Source organism: Melanostigma gelatinosum, assembly GCF_949748355.1.
Source record: "Melanostigma gelatinosum genome assembly, chromosome: 17".
Lineage (NCBI taxonomy): Eukaryota > Metazoa > Chordata > Actinopteri > Perciformes > Zoarcidae > Melanostigma > Melanostigma gelatinosum.
The window spans coordinates 7,650,634-7,672,749 of record NC_136650.1 but is presented as its reverse complement, the minus strand read 5'-3'; the positions used below and the strand labels follow the sequence as shown (position 1 = coordinate 7,672,749).

Sequence of the window (22,116 nt, the reverse complement as noted above, 5' to 3'; positions counted from 1 at the left end):
CAGTTTTAGTTGTACAGTCATGTGTTCCATCTAAATGTTCATGTTTGACTATAGATTTGATAACCCTTTAGAAGCAGCGGCTCACAAGTGAATCACAAGTCAAAATTGCCGGCCAGGTACATTTAAAAACAATAATCACACAAACTGTCTTAATGTCAGGGAGGTGGAGGACCGTTTTAGGGATCCACATGCCCCTCAAGACAATGGATCCATCCGTGGGCTTGTTGCCCAGCAACAGAAAAGCTGGTGTAGGCAGTGAGGGTTTGAACGGATACAGTGCTTCATCAAATAGGATTTTATGACATTGTAAATCAAACTTGGAAAGCAAGACTCATAAGTATTTGAAAAGGAATATTTTATTGAATATTTAATTTCCCCTCAAAACTGCACAAAAGGCAGTGGCGAGACACTTTAATCAACATACAGTATACATGTGATGCTCTCATCATAAACACAGTACTTCTGAGAATGCTGGTGTAATAGTCACTGAATACAAGTATTTATAGTTTGATATTAACGTACCAAATTGTGTGCAACCGGCTGTATCCCATGTCTTGATATAGCAGCTTAATGCTCAAACAAACAGTACTTTCGCTTGACATAAAAGGTCACAAGGTGAACACAGTAGTTAAAATGTGCATTTAGGCTAGTGAGTAGACGTTAAGTGTGCAATTCTAATATAGAGATGGAAACAGATATGCCCAAAATGTCCCACGCGCCCGACCCCCAGGCAACCACCATCAGAAGGAATCACTAGCAAATGTAATCAAATATATTATTCAACAATTTGATTACTACCGGTACCCCAGCAGAAGCCTTTGCTCGATTAGAGGAAAAGGCAGATTTATTTTCTTAAATTATTATGACTATTACTGTAATAATATAAAATATTACAACTTCTCAGAGGACACAGGCATGTGGGCTATGAGCCAGGGGTTCATACATTAATTTAAATGATTTAATGCATCACTGAGGTGAATAAGTGCCACATGCACATTTAAAGAGGTTACTTCCCCCAAACAAGAGGACGTGAGAGCAAATCATGCCTAAATGCGTGTTCACTCAGAAGGGATAACGTCAAATGAGAAATTCACCAGTAAATATTTTAAAACAACGCAGAATGCCTGAGAGTCTTACTGCATTATATTTTCAATTGTCAGCTCACGCCTGAATTTATCCAATTTAGTTATCCAAAGTCCTTTGCACAAAGAAATTGATAAAACCACCAGAATGCAGAGAATCAAGTATTTGATGCTCAAGTTTTCACGAAAAAACTAATTAGACAAACTGTATTGATCCATAAAATGATGAATTTAGTTCATTGTGATTTATATTTCAACACAAATACAGTTTAAAAGCAAATAAATCATATGAATATTTTATTTAAAACTTCCCGCACAGGGAATGGTGTGGATCGGGAACCTTTCTTCTGAAATAATTTAAGTCATGAACAAGCTCACCCTTCATTCAATGTAAATATTTCTTTGGGAGTAGCAACACACGGGCACAGTCATATGCCGTGGTTACAGCAGTCGGCGCGTAGCATTTTACTCTGACGGGCTCAGGTAAAAAGAACTACAGGTTCCTACATCTTGGGCTCCTCGCACAGGGTACATCCAGGCTTCAGGTCGGCCAGTCTCTCCATTTGAATTGTAACAGAGTGGAAGTTGTAGGAGGAGATACAAGCCTGTGTCATTTCTCTTAGGACCGTCTGAGCGTCCACCGTCTCGTCTGTGGAAAGGAGAGGAAGACGACGCAAATGTCAGTGAACTTGTTAGTCTGTGTGTAAACATACGTGTGCCTTTAAACGGTTCCAACGCAAGTAGTAAAGAGAAAAAAGCCCAAAGGCCCAGTAGCACCCCATTGAGGACGAAATACTCACTCATACACTATATGGTTACCAGTCGTGGAAAGTAACTCAGTACTTTTGCTCAAGTACTGCATTTAAGTGCAACTTGGAAATACTTGTTCTACTTGAGTATTTCTGCTACTTTCTATTTCTACTCTAATATAAATAATATTGTAAAAAAAAAAAAAAACTCCACTTCCTTCATCTGACAGCATTACTGGTTACTTTCATATATATTGAATGATATTTGAAAGCATAAAAAATGCCTGAGAGCCTTACTGCCTCATCATTTTTATTATTTGAATTTGTCACCCGACGCCTGAACTTAGTGTTCTCCTTCACATAAATGAAGACATTTCCATCATAAATTGATGCGTAAAAGTGTTGGACTCCGGCCGTTTCATCTCACCTATGGCTACGTGTGCAGTCAGTATAGTCTGGTTCATGGTGAGGGCCCAGATGTGAAGGTTGTGGACCGCCTTCACCCCCTTCACGGCTAGAAGACCATCCCGCACCTCACCGTACTTCACCCCCGCAGGAGTGCCTGAGTCAGGAAGATGCACGGCTTTGTGAAATGATGAGGCGCAATGAGGAAAGAAATCTAGAAAACTGTCGTTAGCCTCACCATTCATCAGGACAAGAAGAATATCCCTCAAGATGGTGATGGTGGTGCACAATACAAATATGGAGAACAGGAAGGTGCAGATGGGGTCAGCTATCTTATATTCTGGCTGAAAGAAACAAATCACACAGACAATATATTGTATCTTGGCCAAGGTATCAAAGGTTTAAGCTGAAGTAGTTTAAAGTATTTTTTTCAGTAATAGTCATGAGGCTCAAGGGACGCAGGACACTGACCAAAATAATTTAGTATTTCTTATGGAAGAGAAGCTCAAACTTTTACAGAAACGGAAAATATTTGAGCATTTTGCAGACAGACAGCAAGCAACAAAACAGCTTGTGTCCAGAAAATACGGCACCATTAACATTTCTCTAAGGTGGGTGGGAGTGTTTTTAGCCCAGAGAAATAGAGCGGTGGATTAATAATAGCAATAGCATATTGAGGGGTGATATTCTTCTGCAATATATTTTTTTGATTCTTTTTCAAACCTTCAGCACTGTGACAATAACTTGACAAGAAATGTGAAAATAAATGACCCATTGCCAAGGAATAAACTGGTTTAGTTTCATCTTTAATCAGAGTAGAATACTAATAATTACTAAGGGAAGTTCTAAGAGGTTTGGTCTCATTTTTGATGTTTATAAATAAAGAAACATTAAATATTTTATTAATATTTTGTCCTGCGTTTCCTTATGTGTTTTTATCTCTTGGTGAAAAAGCTTGAATCGCAAACTTTTTGACAATTTACTTCATCATCATTTATTTCTGGCAGTTAATGCATTGGCCAAGTGACGCAGTAAAATGCCTATTTAGATTACTTATTGCTTTATTGGGACGGAAATAGTTGTATATAAAATCTGCCAAAAATAAATTAAAAAACCTGAGAAAACTTTGCACGATGCCGATTTGCACTCTGTTGCAATAACAAACAAAAGGACCACATAATAATTAATTGCATTTAAATTATTTCTAAAATAAATTGTAAATGTCTGTACATTTCACACCTACTCTCCACTCCTCTTCCCCTCATGGGTTCAAGTTTCACGCTGCCTAGAGAGAATCCTGACCTTGAAGAAGATAATGACGGCGCTGAGAAACACGCTGACGCTCTGGAGAAGATCTCCCAACACATGGACGAAGGCCGCTCGCACACTGGCGTTGTCCTGCAGAGCCCTCCCTCCTGAAAAGCAGTAGTCCAGTAACAGTGCAGTTATGCTACAGAATACTGTGCTTGAGAGATTATACAATGAATGAGTGTGAAGGCTGGAAGCATTTTCATTGTTACTCCAAACCCCCCTTTTTGGCACTCAAAACGTTCACCTCAATGCATAAATGATGTAACTTCTGTCATTCATACTTTTCACACTCAGATATATTCAATGCTTTGTGCAAAATGCTCCCCATTCAGATGCATTTTAAACTGCCATCTACTCATTCATACAGAAACCCCATTCAATCTTTAAAATGTTCCACATACGTACAATGAAATAATGTCGCTAGCAAGCGGGCTTGCACATCTGGCTACAGGAGCCTCAAAGTGACAGGAACTCTTAACCAACTGCCACAAAACCTTTCTGGAGGACAGAATACGTTTCAGTTATCGAATCTGCTTCCAGTCTTGTATTTTTGACACAACACACACAAATTAAGTTTTAATCAAGGGGTCCCAAATCCTGAGGTAAAATATTTCAGCACTGGTACAGGTTTTTGTCTGAGAAGCAGGGGTATGAGAGGAAGCTCAGGATGAGAGGCTTTTAAGCCAGCAGCTCAGTGTCACATCAGTTTTTCAACAGACCTTGAAAAAGTCCACATCCGTAATAGGAATTATTCAACTTTGAAAGCCGGGAATTTAACGTGGCATCCGCCTTTCAACAGACCTTGAGATATTCCACGTCTTTCATACATTATTGGTATTTTTCATATTCTAAAGCCAGCAATTCAGCGTAGCGTCAGCTTTTCATCCAGCATTCACACTGACATTTCTTCAGAAATGGCTTTTTCTAGTATTTCATTGTTTCGTGGACAACATGATTCCTTATTTCGTCACTTTCTTCTCAAATAGGATTTTGTACGAGGAACTCACCGTTAGCAGCCCTGTTTTGCTCGGCGTCTGCCTGGTCGTCTCTCTGGTTGAAAACTTGATTGTGCGCGTTCCCTTTCTTGTGGCTGTGGCCGTGTGAGCCGAGACCCCCGTGGCTGTGGCCGTGGCCGGACTGGTGAAGGATGAGGGCCATGCTTTTGAGAGTAGGAACGAAATATTTTCAAAGTATGAATCTAATCAGCTCCAAGTACAACATACCACAACACAGACGTTTTCCCTCAAAGTAGATAAGGTTTTGCCCTCCTGTCTGTATCTGCTTTAATTAAATCGGGAATATTCAAAGACTCACTGCACGCTGATAAAAGCAGTGTAAATGAGAACAGAGTGTGTACTCACAGAATATTAGCCAACAAAGCACAACCAGAGGTAATGAGCATGATAGTGCCCTCGATGGTGAAGTCATTGTTGATGAGACGCTCCACAGCCAGGTAAACCAACACTCCTGTTACCAGCCAGATGGTGAAAACTGACAGCAGAGAACCCAGAATCTCTGCAGGGGAGAACAAATGAGGGAAACAAATCAGGAGAAATATCACAAGAGTCGTGGCTGAAAGCTGCATAATAACAACTCCAAATAACACAAAGAAGAACTTGAAAATTGCTTAATATTGAAGTGAAATGAAGGGACAAGACTGTACACATGCCATTCAAGTGTAGAGGTAGACTACTTATCGGTCCAGCTCTAATTACAGATGTTCTGGTCAGATTTTGACCGAAGGACAAAAAAAAACTTGATTGACAATGAAAAAGTGAATGCATTACAGCTCTAAGGCTAAGCAATAGGACAACCTGATAGCCATAATATTGTGTTTGTTTATAAATGGAGACGCTAGTGGCTGCGCTATGTACTGCCGAGCTGTTAACCGTTTAAAATAAGTGTCTTATCAGTAACATTAACGGTCAATATTTCCAATTTATCTTAAAGTTACACATTAAGGTCTGGCTGAAAATAACGGAATGACGTCACCGTTCAGGTGAGTGTACCGCCACCATCAAAAAAACTAAATAATTTTACGATATATTTAGAATACTTTCATCATTTTAATCTTGCCATCAGAAAGCCATTTCAGACGGGGAAACAAACTGAAATGTTGCAGTTTCATCTTGCAGTTTACATCCGCGTCTGTCCAAAACATTGTCACTTCATCATTTTATCTTGTTAGATATGCAATTGTCATAAATAGCATATGAAATCTTGACAGTGACCTTTGACCACCAAATTCTAAGCAGTTCATCTTTTAGTCCAAGTGGATGTTTGTGGATTTGAAACGGACGGATGGATCGACGTACCTGCGCGATGCCAGCCGTAGCTGAGCTTGTGTGTGGCAGGTCTGGAGGAGAGCCAGAGGGATAACAGGCTGACGAGGAAGCTGATGAAGTCTGCAAGCAGGTGGGCAGCATCTGTCATCACCGCAAGACTGCCTGCTAAATACCCACCTTCAGAAGGACAGGCAATCAATCAATATTAATGTCAGGCTATTGCACTGCTGAAATGCTTGATTGATACTAGTGTGGGAGGTAAAAAAAAAAAAAATTAAAAAAAAAAAATAAAAACAGAACCAAAGAGAGACAGGACAGTTTGACCTGAATAAGCCACAAGTATTTAACAATTGAATTAACGTTGGTTGAATTAAATAAACCAAAAATTGCACAAATCTTAGCGCTATATGGAAAGCTAAAGGACCCCCAAAGTTTTTACAACTCCTCACGAGGCGAACATGAATGTCCAAATTTCACAACTTGAACTTGATAGTTATAGGATCCATAATCGAGGAACTGTGAACGGCTGAGCCCAACTTTGGAAGAAATAAAGAAGTATATGGAAGAGCAGATAAGCAGGGGAAGTGACAGGAGACGAAGGAAAATACTAAACATTCAAGAGTAAAGGAAAAGGCAAATTAGTGAGATGTGACTGAGTGAAACATCTTTACATTTAATCTTAAATAGTTCTTGTTGAGTTGAGCAAAACTTGATCGTTTTGCCTTAAGCATTACAAAAACGTCAGCCAGTTTAAACGTCAACCCTCCTCAAGCGTAAATTTAAAGGCAATACTGGATCACATTTTAAGTTGGAGATTAAAGTTTTGGTGCAAAATAATTGAATTGTATCCAGGGTGAGAGTAAAAACTAAGCTCACGTTTAAAGAGAGGTTTAAATGCAATCAGACCTACTTTTAAGATGGTGTTACAGTTTAGTGCATCATGATTTATTGTTAAACTGTGATTAAAGAGAGTTTAAAAAAAAGAATCCTTGTTGGTGTAACCAAGCCGTAAAAACAGAAAAAGTTAAACACCTGATTAAACTCAATCTAATTCAATACTTTATTGCCACGTCATCACAGTTGGATAAAAGTGTTGCATGTCCTGCAGCTGAAGCTCTAAATCCAGTTTTTACACCAACGCGATTGACACGGCAGAAAAGCGAGACGAGCAGAAGGACTCACCGACGATTTCACCAACCATGAAAAGCAGGCAGATGACAGAGACCACGTACAACCTCCTCCTGGCCACTTTCTTCTCTCGGTCACGATCCTCCTCCGCGTGGCTGTTGTCGTGGCAATGCTTGATGCCACCAGTGGAGTCTACCTGGAAGGCCGTCTGGTTGGGCACACTGGAACGTACATTAAAAAATAAAAAATAAAAAATCAGAACAAACAGAAGAGAACTTCTGTGAATGTGGCTCTTTAACATTAGTTTAGAGCGCAACAAAATCCAAATTCATTAAATTTCCTATGATAAAAAACAAGCAGAACAAGAGAATGTTTTGCATTATTGTTTTATGAATGAGTTTATCGATTGTCAAATTTGTTGGCGATAAATATGAATTCTGCTCCTCTTTATGTTCGTCCAGTTATGTTTAACCCAGTCATGTTGTGAAAACACGGTCGCTCTCCTTTTCACTCGGCCCTGTTCCAACATTAACTGTTTTTATGTCTGCTTAAATATTCATTTCAGTCCAATGTTTCAGTTTATTTGACACTTTTTCCATTAAGGTGTACAAATGATATAAGCATGTCTAGTTCCTTTGTTTTTGGGAGTTCATAGAGTTTGTTGTTTCTGTTGTGTTTGGGATGTTGTGGTGGATCAGCTGCTCAATCAAGGGAAGTGCCAACAGGTTTGCCTAATGTCCTCTCGTAAGGGACTGGGCTCTGTTAAGATGGAGGAAGATAGGGAAGCTAGTTCTGCTGTAAATTAAAAATATGTGGTGTGCTCATATAGACTGAGATGGCATAGGTTTGTTTTACTCAAACAACATTAAAATTAGTCTACTTAGTTTAAACAGCACTGAGGAAACTATTTGAAATGCTCAGCCAAAGTGAAATCAGTGTGCTATTCACCAGCAGCACCAACAAGAACCACCTTCATGATCAGCTGAATGCAACCTGAGAAAATTAGCAGATAAACTGGGTTTATCTAATAATGAAGTAATTGTTAGGATCATCCTTTATTTCTGTTGAGGGACAAAACATCCTGTTACGATATTTAAATATTACTTAAAATCAATACCACAGGGAATAGAGGTGATAAGCTTCAGTGCACCGCCCATTTCCATCAGGGATGCAAGAAGTCCACTTTTGCGCCAGTGACTGTTTTGCGCACTGCTTCTCAGACCAGCAGACTGGGCCCGTGTGTAAAAACCAACAAAAAAAAAAAAAAGTAGCAGAGTGTCGTGTTTAGAAATAAACGTGAGAACAGACTGCTCTTAACTCAACTCTTTATTCCAAGCTGCTCCGGTACATTAACGTTACCCCCACAGTCCAGGGGTCCTAAGTCCCCCCACGTACAGCTTCCCATAACATCTATGTGACAACAAGTATTTATAACAAATACCACACAGAGTTCATCAACAAGGGAACGTGGGCAAAGACAGTGCCAACAGCACAACTGCATGTAGGCCGACAGCATTTTTTATTTATTTTTTTTAATTTTCGACAAAAGCGTGATACACTTTCTATGAGATCTGTGTCGCTAAAACTCACTGAACAGTTTCAGATGAACGCACAGCCAATATAAGAAAGCATTGGCCAACGGACAATTTTATTCCAATTTAGTGCAAATGAAAGAATAAAAGTTTACCTTGCCAAACCGGTGTACGAGTTCTTCAAGTCTGACACCAGTCCCAGTCTTTCGGGATTCTTCTTTTTGAACATGATTGGCTTCTTGGAGAACAACTAATTTAAAGAAATCCCTCAAAAGTGACGAGACTAAAATAAAAACATGCTCCAAAAAAAAAAAAAGAAAGTCCAAATCAAAAGTGACTTAAAAATACGTCTAAGAAAAGCTGCAGTTGTGTTCATCTAAACGTAATATCTATTTCTTGTCGAGGTGCTCTTTAAAGTTGCGTTGTCTCCTCTCGATGAACGCTCACGAGCAGCTCCGATATCCTGAACGACTGGCCGGGGTCCAAACACACGAGATGCGGACAGCCATGTGATCGCGACTGGGGTCACGCACCGTGTGCAAATACAGCACCGCCTGCAGAGCGCTTCGAGACGAAAAAGAGCCTTCGGTGATTAAAAGTCGAGATGTTAAAGTTCAATAAAAGACACCCACTCTCTATAAAGGCTGGTTTGTATGTGTTTACCCCAACGAGATACATCTAAAAGCCAGCAATGTCATGTTCTCTTATATGTGGCGCTAAAAGTGAACGATAAATTCAGCTTTTAAGTAAAAATTCGAGTGTGCACTCATCATCTCAATCAGGGGGGGGGTGGGGGATGTTTGGTTGTTCAGCCGGCTACAACTCATTCTGGTCCCGCCCACCCTCTGGTCCCGCCCACCCTCCTTGAGCAGCCGCCACTCTACGATTGTGCAATCAAACTAAGGGCCGCGCGCGTGTCTCCATCCAGGCTTCCTCATCTCTGGTCAATGCCGTTAGTTTGTTTTTTTGAATCGAGAAGTTTGCCTAAAGCTGTGAAACAACTGCTCCCATGTCTAAAGTTGTCTTTTGGGAATTTAGGATACACGTTTTGATCACGTGGAGTAGAAAAGGCGTTTTTATGTTGGACTCCTTGATTGATGCAGCCATTAAAGTCCACCTTCACTCAGAAATGTGTGTGAACAAACTTTTTTGTAACTTTTCGTTGAAGTCGGAGACATCTTGTGTCCAACTGTTTCACTTTTTAAATGGTATTATTAGATTGTTGACTTTATTTTCTTGGAAATTAAACTTATTTTTTATAGAAAATAACATAAAACGCATATTGTTTTTCAAAGCAGTATATCATTTCTATGTTTTGATGACACGTCTGGAGGAGACGTTTTGTTCATCAACGTTTTGTCATTTCATTTTAAAGAACCATAGCAGCAGTGTTGAGATGATGCTCTCGGTCTCACATCAAGGTTTTAAAGCAAAGTTGCAAAACAGTCTTACAATTAAGTCATTGTAATGTTTCCCAAGCTTATCGGCTGTATAAAAACCCGCAAATAAGAATAAACACGTATCCTGTACACTGTACGGATTGGTAATCTCTGCAGCCGTGAAAGAAAACCACCAGTTGTTAATGTTTGCCTCCTAAAATACACCACATGGTGTCGACAAAGAGCCAGTCATGAGAAGGGTGAAGGCTTTTAAAACCCAGGATGTTAATAATGATGATTATTGTGTTATCGAGATTATTTCTCATTCATATATTTCTATTTGTACATTTGAGTGGTTGTTTTTGGACCAAAATATTTCTCTATAACTCTGGTATCGTCTCCTCCATCCAGTGGTGGAATGTTGCTATAAGTACATATCAAGTGAGGACAATTCTGTAGTTCTTGTACTTTACTTGAGTGTCTCAATTTTCACGACATTTCACAGGACAAAATCGTACTTTTCACGCCACTGCATATATTTTAGTCACTAGTTACTTTGCCTATTCACATCAATACATAAAACAGAATATTACTAACAAACAAATGATGATGATGTATTGTTGTAGATTAAGATTATTTGTTCTGATCAATTCACAAGCTATCCAGCAGTACTTTAAGAAACTAAAAATAAGCACCTTTACCAGCTGCGATATTCAAGTGATGAACACATCCATCAATAATAATAACAATCCAATAATCAAAATATTGAAATGGGCCACTCTGCGCAGTGAGTACTTTTACTTTTGGTACTTTAAGTATATTTTGATGCCAATACTTTTGTACTTTAACTTAGGTGGAATTTTGAGTGCAGGAGTATTTCTGTGGTATTGCTATTTGTACTTCAGTAAAACGATCTGAGTACTTCTTCCAAAACTGTCACGATCACACCAGCAACCCGTGCTGTGTTTTGTGTATGAGATTAAATATGAAGTTGTCCACCGACAGCAGGAAAGAAAAGTGGGGGAAAACTTTGACAAAGACATTATTGTCAAAATGTATTTGTTGTGTCATTTGGTTTTTACTTGATAGAAAATACTTGTGATACCTCAGGTGGATGAGGATGATTCCCTGTCCCATCCCTAAACACACAGTCTAGCATTTCATGTAATATCAATAGTGATACAAACAAAGAATAAAAGGTGAACAAAAAGGCATTTAACATAATTGTCAATTATACTCATTCATGAAGCAACTGTTGACGTCACAGCTCATACAAGATTCTTCAGTGTCTTTGGAGGCCGCATTAAGAACATGACACAATTTGCACAATGAGACTAAAAGGCAGCTTGTTTTTTATTCCTTTTGAAAGTGACGTTGGTTTTCTTGAAGAGATCTAAAAGAGGAGTCAGTTTCGACTCTAAAAATAGTGTCAATGTGGCTATTTCGGTCGATACCGTCTGTGGAGTCCACAAAGTGGTCCTTTATTTGGTTTGCCAAGGCGTGTGTGTGTGTGTGTGTGTGTGTGTGTGTGTGTGTGTGTGTGTGTGTGTGTGTGTGTGTGTGTGTGTGTGTGTGTGTGTGTGTGTGTGTGCGTGCGTGCGTGTGTGTGTGTGTGTGTGTGTGCGTGTGTGTGTGTGTGAATAGATGGTGTTGCTAGGGGCTGCAGAGTGAGGGTAAAATGGCACAAGAAGGGGTTAGTTACACATGGCTGTTCACACTGTTCTTAAGCTCCTGACCCTGCAACGAGCCACTCACCAGATCACGAGGGCCCTATACACTAAAGCCCTGTGTGTGTGTGTGTGTGTGTGCACATCCTGTCCTCCCTGCATCCTCTTCAAACACACAAAAAACAACAGACCAGACCCATTGCAAGTATTTTTAAAGACAGACGACAACCGTCCGCCTCCTCTCCATCCTAATGAACCGTGTGTGTGTGTGTGTGTGTGCGTGTGTGTGTGTGTGTGTGCGTGTGTAAAAAGTGGTAAACAACTCCAGGTCAGGCATCTGGACAATGCACTGACGTCAGACCTGCTCCGTCAACATTCAAACTCCACACTGCTAAGCGAAGGGGGGGGGGGGGGGGGGGGGGGGGGGGAGTGTGAGTCCCTCATAAGTCATCAGAACTGCGAGGGATCCAGAAGAGAAAGAGAGACCAGACGAGGCTGCATCTGCTCTGCAGCCGAGAACATACAGGGCATAGCCGAGGGTCCAGAACGAGATCGCTGACCTGACATGATGGAAGTGGTCTTGAACAGACTGCGGGACTTCTCCTGCAAGACCTCCACCTTTGACGACTGCAAACCGGCGGGACAGAGTGCACGCAGGGATCCTCGGAGCAGGACCGGGTGCACAGCTGGAGAGGAAGGCAGAAAACTGGACATAGAGAGCGCGCTGGCATGGCTGCGAAGGGAACTGGTAAGATTGGAGCTCTGGTGAAGTCTCACTCTTCTTACATGAAGTCTATTTTCAGTTGTAAATGTACTCAAGTACTGGACAACTTTTGAAGTGTATCTGAGAAGTATTTATGCTACTTTATACTTAGATACCTAGAATGTGTACTTTCTATGTCACCACATGTATTAAACAGCAATTGTATTTTGATTTTACGTACAAGATATTTGATTAGATTAAGAAATATGATGCAGGTATGAGTCATTGTTCGAGATCAAAGCCCCTGCATACCCACACAGGTCATGTTGGAGTTGTGCATGTAAGAATGATAAAGTCCTAACAAAACTGGAAAGATAAAAATCTCTTTTTCAACAGTGACCTGCGGCCAAGATGCCATCATGAACATTGTTACAACAATAAACAGAGGAAAATACAAACAGACAAATTCAAGTGAATAGGTTAAAATATCCAGTTTATATGCAATAAAGACAATTGTTATAACGCTTAAAACAAGTCAGTTTTAAAACAATTTCAGTGAAAATTTAAAAGCAATCACACTGACCAAGTGGACTTCAAGTCCCCCATAGTAATAAGCTCTGAGGCAACGGATATAAAAGCTTTTTTTGCAAAGTTCTGTTCTAACCTTGGGGACCAACATCTGTTGAAAACCGCAGTTTATATTGATTTCGATTTTTTCACGTATGTAGACGGATAAGAAGGAACCAGAGAGTCTATGCTTTAAAATAACCACGTTGTGAACATGAGATACAAAAAAGTTAAAGGTGGCTAATTCTAGCTGATGTTAGCAAACTTCAGCTTGATATTGCTGCGCACTAAAGGCCCTTGTAGTCAGGCCATTAAGTCGATGTTAACGTCGTTCACTGCATGGTGAGGGTATAGGGGGAGTCGCACTGATAGACGCATAACTTTTCAGTAACTTTTCAGCATAACATTAGCGAGTCAGCTTTTCTCTACTTGTGCAAATGTTATGCTGGGTTTTAGCATGTAGAATTATCTCAAAGTTGTCAAATGTAGCTGCAGGCAACAAGAGTTACGAATCGTCGTTTTTTTACTTGCACAGAGTTTTTTTTTTACACTGTGGTTTTGGTCAAAGGTCCAGCCATCCGTCACGACAACAAAATGACCTCCTGGATCCTTCCCTATGCTTTTGTGTGGGAAGTTATTGCCCTTTTGTTCCTGAGATGCATGTAGGTCATGTTGTTACAATGTCAACCCGTTTTAAAGAGGCTGTGTGTGTGTGTGTGTGTGTGTGTGTGTGTGTGTGTGTGTGTGTGTGTGTGTGTGTGTGTGTGTGTGTGAGGTCATGTGTCCAAGTGTGTGTGTGTCTGTTTGCACCTCTGTGAGCGACTGTGTAAGGCCCATTGTCACGGCCTAATATATCACTTGGCATTTAGTGCATTGGCCCAGACAGCTCGTCATGGTAACCGAGTGCCCTCAGCTCACAGAGGAGACACCACGTGTCTGAGCAGGAGCCCGACTACACAGCCAGTAAAAAGCAGAGGCCTTCTGCTTGGTTAAATCAGACCCTGCTGTGTAACAGCAATGAATGACAACACCTGAATTTGACTCATCTTAAAGGACTGTTTAGGATTCTCTACATGACAACGACCCAGAGCTTATTGAAATAGTGTTTCTTGTCGGTTATTATGTTAGTAAGGCAATCATTTAGACCAGAGGTCTTCAACAGGGGGTCCGCAAATTTTTTGGTTGATGAGACAATTTAAAAATATATATTTTTTTTCTCTAAACTTGAATCTGTTCATTATTTTAATGGTTCAGTATTGTATGCAAGATAACAGGTATCTTTATGCATGGCAGTGGCACTAATAGGCCATCACTCATTTTTCGTTTCCACATTTATGTATAAAAGGAAAACATCAATTTGAATAGCTTGTATGCATGATTATCATGCAATTAACAGACAATGTTGATGTTGGCATTGGTATCAGCTGACGAGGTCTGTTTCTAAATGGCAGTGGCACGGCCTCCCTACTCACTGTACCTTACACATGTTTAAAATAAAAACATGAATATATGAACCTGTGTATTATTTGAATAGCTTAGTATTGAATGCACAATAAAGAGGTATTCACGGTACTCGGCCCATTTAATATAAAACACAATTTTATCCAACATATGTAGTCGGGGGGTCCCTGCTCTATCAGTTTGGGGGTCCTTGGCCTGAAAACGTTGAAGACCCCTCATTTAGACCTTTAACATCCAGGATGAAGCTCAAGGTCCATTTAGTATAGCTGTTCTCAAGCTTTCGAATCATATCACATGATCTTCACCTGCAGCCGGAGTCACAAAGGAAACATAACTGTACAAATGTACAGTTTTTCTGAGCATTTTAATGTCCATGCTGGCTCAAAACTAGAGCTTCAAAGTTAATTCTTGACTGTGGAAACAGTCGTTGGCCAAATATAGCACCTTAAGGTTCATAAAGTAGCTGTTCTGGACTTCTTTTGATCACATCACGTGATCTCCATCTGCAAATGTTTTTTGTTTGTGAGCACTGAAGACTAAAGCCACAAGCTCTTGTAAATTGAGACAGGTTTATCAGTTCTGCCAATAAAAATGAGGCCGCACAGCCCCATTTCTATCAAGTCTTTTTTGCATATCCATGCCGGGAAAAAAATAAAATATCTTTATCCTTTTTTTTTCAAGCCTGAATCATTGCCTCGTTTGACTGTGTGGGAATAACATCATCTCAAAATAACAAATCATCTCAATTGGTAATAATTGTTTTATTTTGTTCTACTTAATCATCCAGAAGTGAAAGCAAAAGTATTCTTTCCAGAGATACTTTTTTTGGTCTTATTTTTAAAAGACACACCAAAAAGGATTCGGTCACTTGTGTGAAAGATCCAACTTCTCTGTCTGGTGTTCACAATGTGATTAGACTGGGGCCGTGTTTGAGCCCAGTTAGAGATAACCTCTATCCATCCCCTCGAATCAAATCACAAGGTTCTGTGTCCATGTTTTCCTTTCGAGAAAGACATTTTGTCAGAGCAAGAAAGATGGAATGTGTTATCCACATACAAACCTCCTGATTTAGACATTTTGCTCAGTGTGGTGTGCAGTGGAACAGAAAAGAAGGAGCCGATGCAGACACACCACACACATACACAGTGTCCAGCACATTATTTGAAAAGGGCTGGCGGAAAAAAAAAAAGTTCCCATGTCTTCTCTCTTTGCTCCTCGACAAAGGCATCTTTCAGTCGGAGTCCGGTCTCAACCTGGTGCTGTAATTAACAAAGAAAAGAAATGCAGATCGGCTCCAGGGGGTTCTTATTTTTTTGTTTGGGACATTCCTCACTCCTTACGACAAACTTGGACTCTGAAGTTGGTGGAATTCTGAATATCTTATTCTACAATGCCCGGCAATTAGACAGCCTCTCAAGAAAAAAAAGGGAAGAAATAGAATGACATTTGCATTTGAAAGAAGGCAACGCTGGAATGAAATGGCTGTGGTGTCACACTGAGCATTAACCCGCTCAGCTTGATCAGGAAAAGGCAGAAACTGTGAAGTTTCTTTAAGAGTTCTTTACTGATGATTTCTTTCCTTTATCAAATGATATTTGGGCCTGTTTGTTTTCCTCTCTGTCCAGCAGTCAACATATCTAAACTGCATAAAAGAAAAAACGAAACATGCTTTTGTTTTTTCCCGATGTGTAGATGGAGATGCGTTCCCAGGACCAAGCTCTGATCCGGCAGCTGATGGAGCTTCACTCCGGCATCCAGGAGCTCAAGCAGGAGTTGTCTGAGGAGGAGCAAGAGGAAGAAACAGACGAGGAGGGAGAGGAGGAAGGGGAGGGCAGCTATTGGGACTCTGAGAGCGAAAGAGGAAGTGGCAGCGTCTACTTCGGCTCAGGGGAGGTGGGCTTCTCCGTTTCCTGCCTGAAGACGACTCCAACCCTTTACGCAAAGGTTTTATCGAAGAGGTCCTTCAACCGGAGGAGCTCTGTGCCATGAAAATGCAAACTATTAGAAGAACTTCAACTCTCTCCTCAACTTCCTCATATCCTCGAAGGCAGTCGACAAGGTGGAGCGAGATAGATATTTGCAGTTTCCCACCATAAACCTCCCCCCTCCCTGTATTTAGTTTTTCGAGAGAGAAGTTGAGGAAAGGAAGAGGAAAGCGATATATGTCACTCTAACGGCTTCTTTGGCTTGTTGATTCTGTTTTCATAACTAAAATATGACATTGTGAAGTAAAACACATACATTTCTGACAGAAAGCTATGAACTGTTTTTGGAAATACAATTATAGACCTAAAAAGTCAGTTGTGTCCAGTCTAAATTAAAGTCCTATCTCACTCGCCATGCTGCTGTCTAGCAGCTGGAGTACCACCGGATTTAAGAGCAGCTTCTTTCCTCAGGCTGGGAGACTCCGTAATTCATCCTCCACCTTACATGTAATGTAGTTTTGTTTGTTTGTGTTTTTCTTACGTAGCAGAATGGGACTATGCTGCATTTTGCTGCTTGTATAATGACAATGAATAACCTTGTAACCTGCTAAGAGTTATGCATCCAGCATTTGGCTAGCTTTGCTTCGCATAAAGACTGGAAACAGAGGGAGCAGCTAGCTTGACTCTGTACGAATGTCAACCTCAGTTTTTGTACAGATTAAACAAATAAGATAGAATGCGTAAATTGGTCAGCTTTAGAGGTGCTAGTAGATGGATTTTGTTGACTCGGGACAGAGCCAGGGAAACGGTTTCCCCCCATATTTAGTCTTAATGCTAAGCTAACCTGAGCAAAGCTAACCGACTGGTGGCTGCAGCTCCATATTTTATGGACAGGTAGTCGAGAGTGGTATCGATCTTCTCAGCTAAATCTCAGCAAGAAAGTAAAATTGAGCTTATTAAAATGCCCAGCTATTCCTTTAAGTTAGTACAAAATCTTTGACCTAAAGGCAATCTTTGCTGTCTTTGGTTAGAATTATATGTGTCAGAATGTGAGAGAAACCTGTCCTCTATAGACAAACAGTGGCCGGTGATACAGATCAGAGTTGAATCTATACAGATGTTGAGTTATGAATTTGCGGGTTTATATGTATTGATTTTATGAGTGTGTAAGTGCTGGAAGCTCGCTGACCTTTTAACGACATGTAACTGCATGCACAGTGGATTAAATGCAGCAGCGGGACAGCCTGCAGTTCATTGCATTGTTATTGCCCACATGCAGTGATGAAGCATTTTGTTGACAGTGACATTGTTCCATGTATTTGTGAATATCTCTTTGAGAAAGTATTATTAGGATACATAAGCTAGTACAGCGAACCAATATGTAAATCTATGTTTTAAAAGAGAACTGGTGTCAGATTGTTTGTGTATAGAAGGTATTTGTGAAAGGAATAAACTAGAATTTTTTTGGGAGTTAACAACCATAGGCAAGGCAAGGCAAGTTTATTTGTACAGCACATTTCAACAACAAGGTAATTCAAAGTGCTTCACATGAAACCATTAAAAGCATAAAGGCAAAAGTAAAGGAGATTTAACACATACATTGAAACAATAATCGATGTCTCCCTGAGACATTACGCTGCACGCAATCAACCATACACTGCCGCAATTCTGCAATTACTCGCACACAAACCACGTCTGGAAAAGATCTCTGCCGATCTGCGTTTTATAGTGTACGCCTTGCACGAACTCGGTCCCGGAGGAAATGGCGATATATTGTGCAGTCCTTTTAAAACCATTAAAAGCATCAAAACATAAGGCAAAAGAAAAGGAGATTTAACAGCAATTAAGAACAGTGTAAGAAATAAAATGCAGTAGTAAAATGCAGAAATGCAGGAAATTGATTAATATATGAATTGAATGTGGTTCAATTAAAGGCAGCAGCAAACAGAAAAGTCTTCAATCTTGATTTAAATGAGCCGAGGGTCTCAGCAGACCTGCAGCTTTCTGGGACTTTGTTCCAGATATGTGGAGCAGAAAAACTGAACGCTGCTTCTCCATGTTTAGTTCTGACTCTGGGAACAGAAAGTAGACCGGTCCCAGACGACCTGAGGGGTCGGGATGGTTCGTAAGGTAGTAGCAGATCAGAGATGTATTTTGGTCCCAAACCATTCAGTGCTTTGTAAACCAACAGCAGGATTTTAAAGTCAATTCTTTGTTGGACAGGAAGCCAGTGCAAAGACATCAGAACTGGAGTGATGTGATCCACCCTCCTGGTCTTAGTGAGGACTCGAGCTGCAGCGTTCTGAATCAGCTGCAGCTTTCTGACGGACTTTTTACAGAGACCTGTAAACACACCGTTACAGTAGTCCAGTCTGCTGAAGATAAATGCGTGGACAAGTTTTTACAAATCCTGTTGAGACATAAGTCCTCTAATCCTTGATATATTCTTCAGGTGATAGTAGGCTGATTTTGTAATTGTCTTGATATGGCTGTTCAGGTTGAGGTCTGAATCCATAACTACACCTAGATTTCTGGCTTGGTTTGTGGGTTTTAACATTCCTGAACTTCTAGATGTTAAACAGATACTGTACCGTATGCCGTGCAGTATTCCAGCACAATAAAGATATGAAACCACTCATGGTGCAATTTTTATTTTTTTGTCAAATCACAAAACAATGGGACGAAAGTGTTTTTCATTTTTACATTCATAATGCCTTGTTTTGTGACCTAGAGTAACAAAATGTGTACAAAAAGGTTTCTTTAGTACAACTCTCTATAAGTACAAAACATCTAATATTAACAATGCCAGCATCACAGAACAGAAGGCACATTTTGTCCTATACTCTCACTTTACGTGCAACTGGTGTCTATTTTTACCATGACACATTTTTTACCAACTATCGCAAGCAAATGCATTTCATTTTTGCTGCTCAGTTGCATTACAACCATTTCCTTGCCTGCCATTGGTTCCAAGGCATTTTTCCACCTTTAGTCACTCTTAGGTCTTCTCCACCCAGAGAAGAAGCTCTCTTGCTGGGGCCAGGTTACTGCTGATCGTCCCCTTCTACTTCCAAACCTCCGAAACTCTCCCTCCTCAGTCTTTGGATCTCTGTGTTGAGCCCCAGCAGTGTCTGAGCCAGCTGGAGGTCCTGCGAGCGCATCTCCAGCTGCAAGACAACAATGAAAGAACTGAATCAGCATGTTTGAAGCTATGATGTATACGTTTAGATGCCGAGACACAAAATGTGTTGGGTCTTTCCTCCAAATTGTCTCTACATTTATGAACTGACACCATCACCAGATCAATCGGAGACATTTCTGGACACGACACCTGTTGCCAACCAGCACAATACGTCAAATGTGTGAGAGAACTCACCAGTTCGGACCTCAGCCAGGTTATCGCTCCGTCTATCTGCGCCCTCCGCAGCTCTTCGTTGGCTTGGTGACTCCTGCCGATGCTGACTGGTCTGACAGCCGAGCCAGAGCCTTGTGGGTTTCCTCTGGACTCTCCGGTCGCCCTGAAGGCATGAATCAGTTTGTTTTTAATGTTCTCCAGAACCATGGTGGACAAAGTGTCCTCGCTGTGACTGTCTCGGTCCATGCTGGGAGGGTACGAAGGTGCAGGTGCAGTATAAGTGTGTTCCCGTCTCACGTGTTGCCTCCCAGCACTTTCTCTGACAGGCTGGTATACACTTTCTCAAAAAACTCTGGGAAATCTTGCACTCCACTTTCCTCCTCTCCGGACTGGTCTTCCTCCTTTCCTTATGTGAACAGGACTCCGCAGCACAAGTCCGTGTACTTCTGTTCAGCAGCTGCAATCATCCCTTTTGCCTGCCTGGTGTTGAACTGGCTTGTTTTGTCATTGTTACTATGGAGAAACTGCCCTGCGCCTCCATGCCCCATCTCCTCCTCCTCCTCCTCCTCCTCCTTTGGGTAACCCTAATAAGAATGGTTGAAGAACTCGGACAAAGACTATTGTTGCCTCCAAAAAGAAGTGAAAAGACCCCCCCCCCCACCTCCAACCACCACTACACCCTCCCCCTCTTTCACCCCCCTTTTCTCTCTTTTTTTCCCAGTCTATCCCGCCCCCATACAATTCTAGTGTGAGAAATGTGTTGTGAGTGAGCTCTCATTTGGACAAAGTGCCCATGTGTAAACCTGTGTGTGTGTGTGTGTGTGTGTGCGCCTGCATGTACACACAAAATCCATCAAACCCCCAGAGGACTTTTTCAGGGCTTCTCCCTAAATGAGACCTGCTTGTCAGCTTAGGAGACGGACAGGTTGGACGAGGTAGGAGACACAGCCTCAGTGTTAGCCGATTCAGAGGCACAAAGGCCATCCTACGGTGAAATATAACCAGGCTCTTTGTGCCAGGAAGTTAAGTCCGCTCCCTGTGGGGTTTGTGGGATGGGTTTTGGCAACTGTGAGCAGTTCCTCCCCCCCCCCCTGACTTCTGTTCAGAGATGAGACAGAGTTCTCGTGTATATTCCTCCCTGACTTATGGGCCTGGCTGTGAAGAATGAGTGGGCACATTTGGAGGGGACATCACACACAGTTTTTTCTTTTTCCCCCCAAAGTGATGCTTCACTGTGAGGTATTGTTTTGCTCTTTTAAAGTGCTATGTCATAGGAAACAAAGAGAAGTGTGTGTGTGTGTGTGTGTGTGTGTGTTAGTGTACGTGTGTATGAGAGAGCGAGAGAGAAAGACAGAGAGAGAGAGAGAGAGAGAGTTGAGACCTTGTGATGTCCAATACCCTCTTTAAAAACTCTCACTCCGCACACTGAGCATCAAATAAATGGCTCTTATTTGCAATTCTGTCATGGAGTAGTCAGTGAAGACGGATGGATGAGCGTGTTGGAGAGAGACAGAGCAACGCACTTGTCAGAGCCCGTAAGACGTGAGCTATTACTCCATTTGTGCAGAAGGTCCGTAGAGCGTGAGAAGAGGTTGGAGGGATTGGGCCGCCTGTCTTGAAGGTCAAGGAAGCAGGGCGACAGGGTGCAACTACGACAGGGACAAATGTCTTAACACATTAAGACATGTTGTCTTAATGTCGCGTTACCTTTGCTGCCTCCTGGTGGCGCTTTTACCAATGTGCAGTCTTGCAATATTGTTTTTTTAAATGTAACATTTGTTTTTGTGTGTATTTACATGTGTTCAACTTGTGCTGACATTCATCCAATGGAGACTATTTTATCCAATAGCATAAGCTGGTGTTCACTGGGGGAGACAAGCTGAAAGATGAAGGAGTCATGAAATGCCTCATAGTTTGACTGCGCTCGAACCATAGACCTTCTGTCAGAGGTCACGCAGAGAAGGCAATTTGTGTCTTTAGCGGGTTTCCTCCAGCAGCCTAAGGGACATGCCGGGCTCACTGCTCTGTCAGCTGAGCCGGTTCTGTCTCACATGAGTAAACTACTGTTCCCCACGCTGAGCTAACTGATGTCGGGTCCGATGTGGCCTGATAAAGCTGATATTGTGTTCGGGCCAAACACAATATTTGCAGTAGACCTTTAAGAAAAACGAGTTTAAGCAAGATTTAAAATGGAGGAGTAAAAGACAAAGCTGACTTTAAGGCAACATTTTGCTTAAAGTTCTGAAGATCACGCAATACTTTTTATAAGCTAATACATTCTTGTATTAGAATATAATTAGCAAGTAAAGTGAATTTAAGTTTCTAATGTGGATCCAGCAAAACAAGTGTTTTACATTAACTTCAGGCAGTCTTTCTATAAGTGTCACTTGAGCTGATGATGCATCAGGTCACACTCCAACTGTCTATGTTGTCTTTTACATTGAAATGATTACGACCACAATATTGTACGTTTCATGAGGGCATGAAGTGAAGTGTCATTGCTCACTCTGTACCCAGTGAGAAAGAGCACGGGCTCCCTTGGTCCAACACAACTCACACCACTCATG

General features: G+C 41.2%; 3 protein-coding genes across 3 annotated transcripts; 1 reads left to right on the top strand and 2 right to left on the bottom strand.

Moving 5' to 3' along the window:
* Positions 1-1,585: 1,585 nt before the first annotated feature.
* On the bottom strand, positions 1,586-8,721 carry slc30a8 (solute carrier family 30 member 8; the record flags this gene model as incomplete). The annotated part of the gene is made up of 9 exons (XM_079288022.1): positions 1,586-1,731; positions 2,259-2,393; positions 2,475-2,580; positions 3,539-3,651; positions 4,555-4,706; positions 4,909-5,062; positions 5,863-6,009; positions 7,015-7,181; positions 8,648-8,721. The coding sequence occupies 9 exons, from the start codon at positions 8,719-8,721 to the stop codon at positions 1,586-1,588; spliced, it is 1,194 nt and encodes a 397-aa protein (XP_079144148.1).
* A 3,385-nt stretch (positions 8,722-12,106) lies between these two features.
* Positions 12,107-16,901, top strand: LOC306790922 (uncharacterized protein; the record flags this gene model as incomplete). Its single annotated transcript, XM_079287471.1, has 2 exons — positions 12,107-12,286; positions 15,962-16,901. 2 exons carry the CDS (start codon positions 12,107-12,109, stop codon positions 16,256-16,258), a joined length of 477 nt encoding a protein of 158 aa, XP_079143597.1. The 3' UTR covers positions 16,259-16,901.
* Positions 16,902-17,673: 772 nt separating this feature from the next.
* Positions 17,674-19,961, bottom strand: aard (alanine and arginine rich domain containing protein). Its single transcript, XM_079288039.1, has 2 exons — positions 19,571-19,961; positions 17,674-19,361 (listed from the first exon to the last, which is right to left on the bottom strand). Exons 1-2 carry the CDS (start codon positions 19,793-19,795, stop codon positions 19,239-19,241), a joined length of 348 nt encoding a protein of 115 aa, XP_079144165.1. The 5' UTR covers positions 19,796-19,961; the 3' UTR covers positions 17,674-19,238.
* Between the last annotated feature and the right edge of the window lie 2,155 nt (positions 19,962-22,116).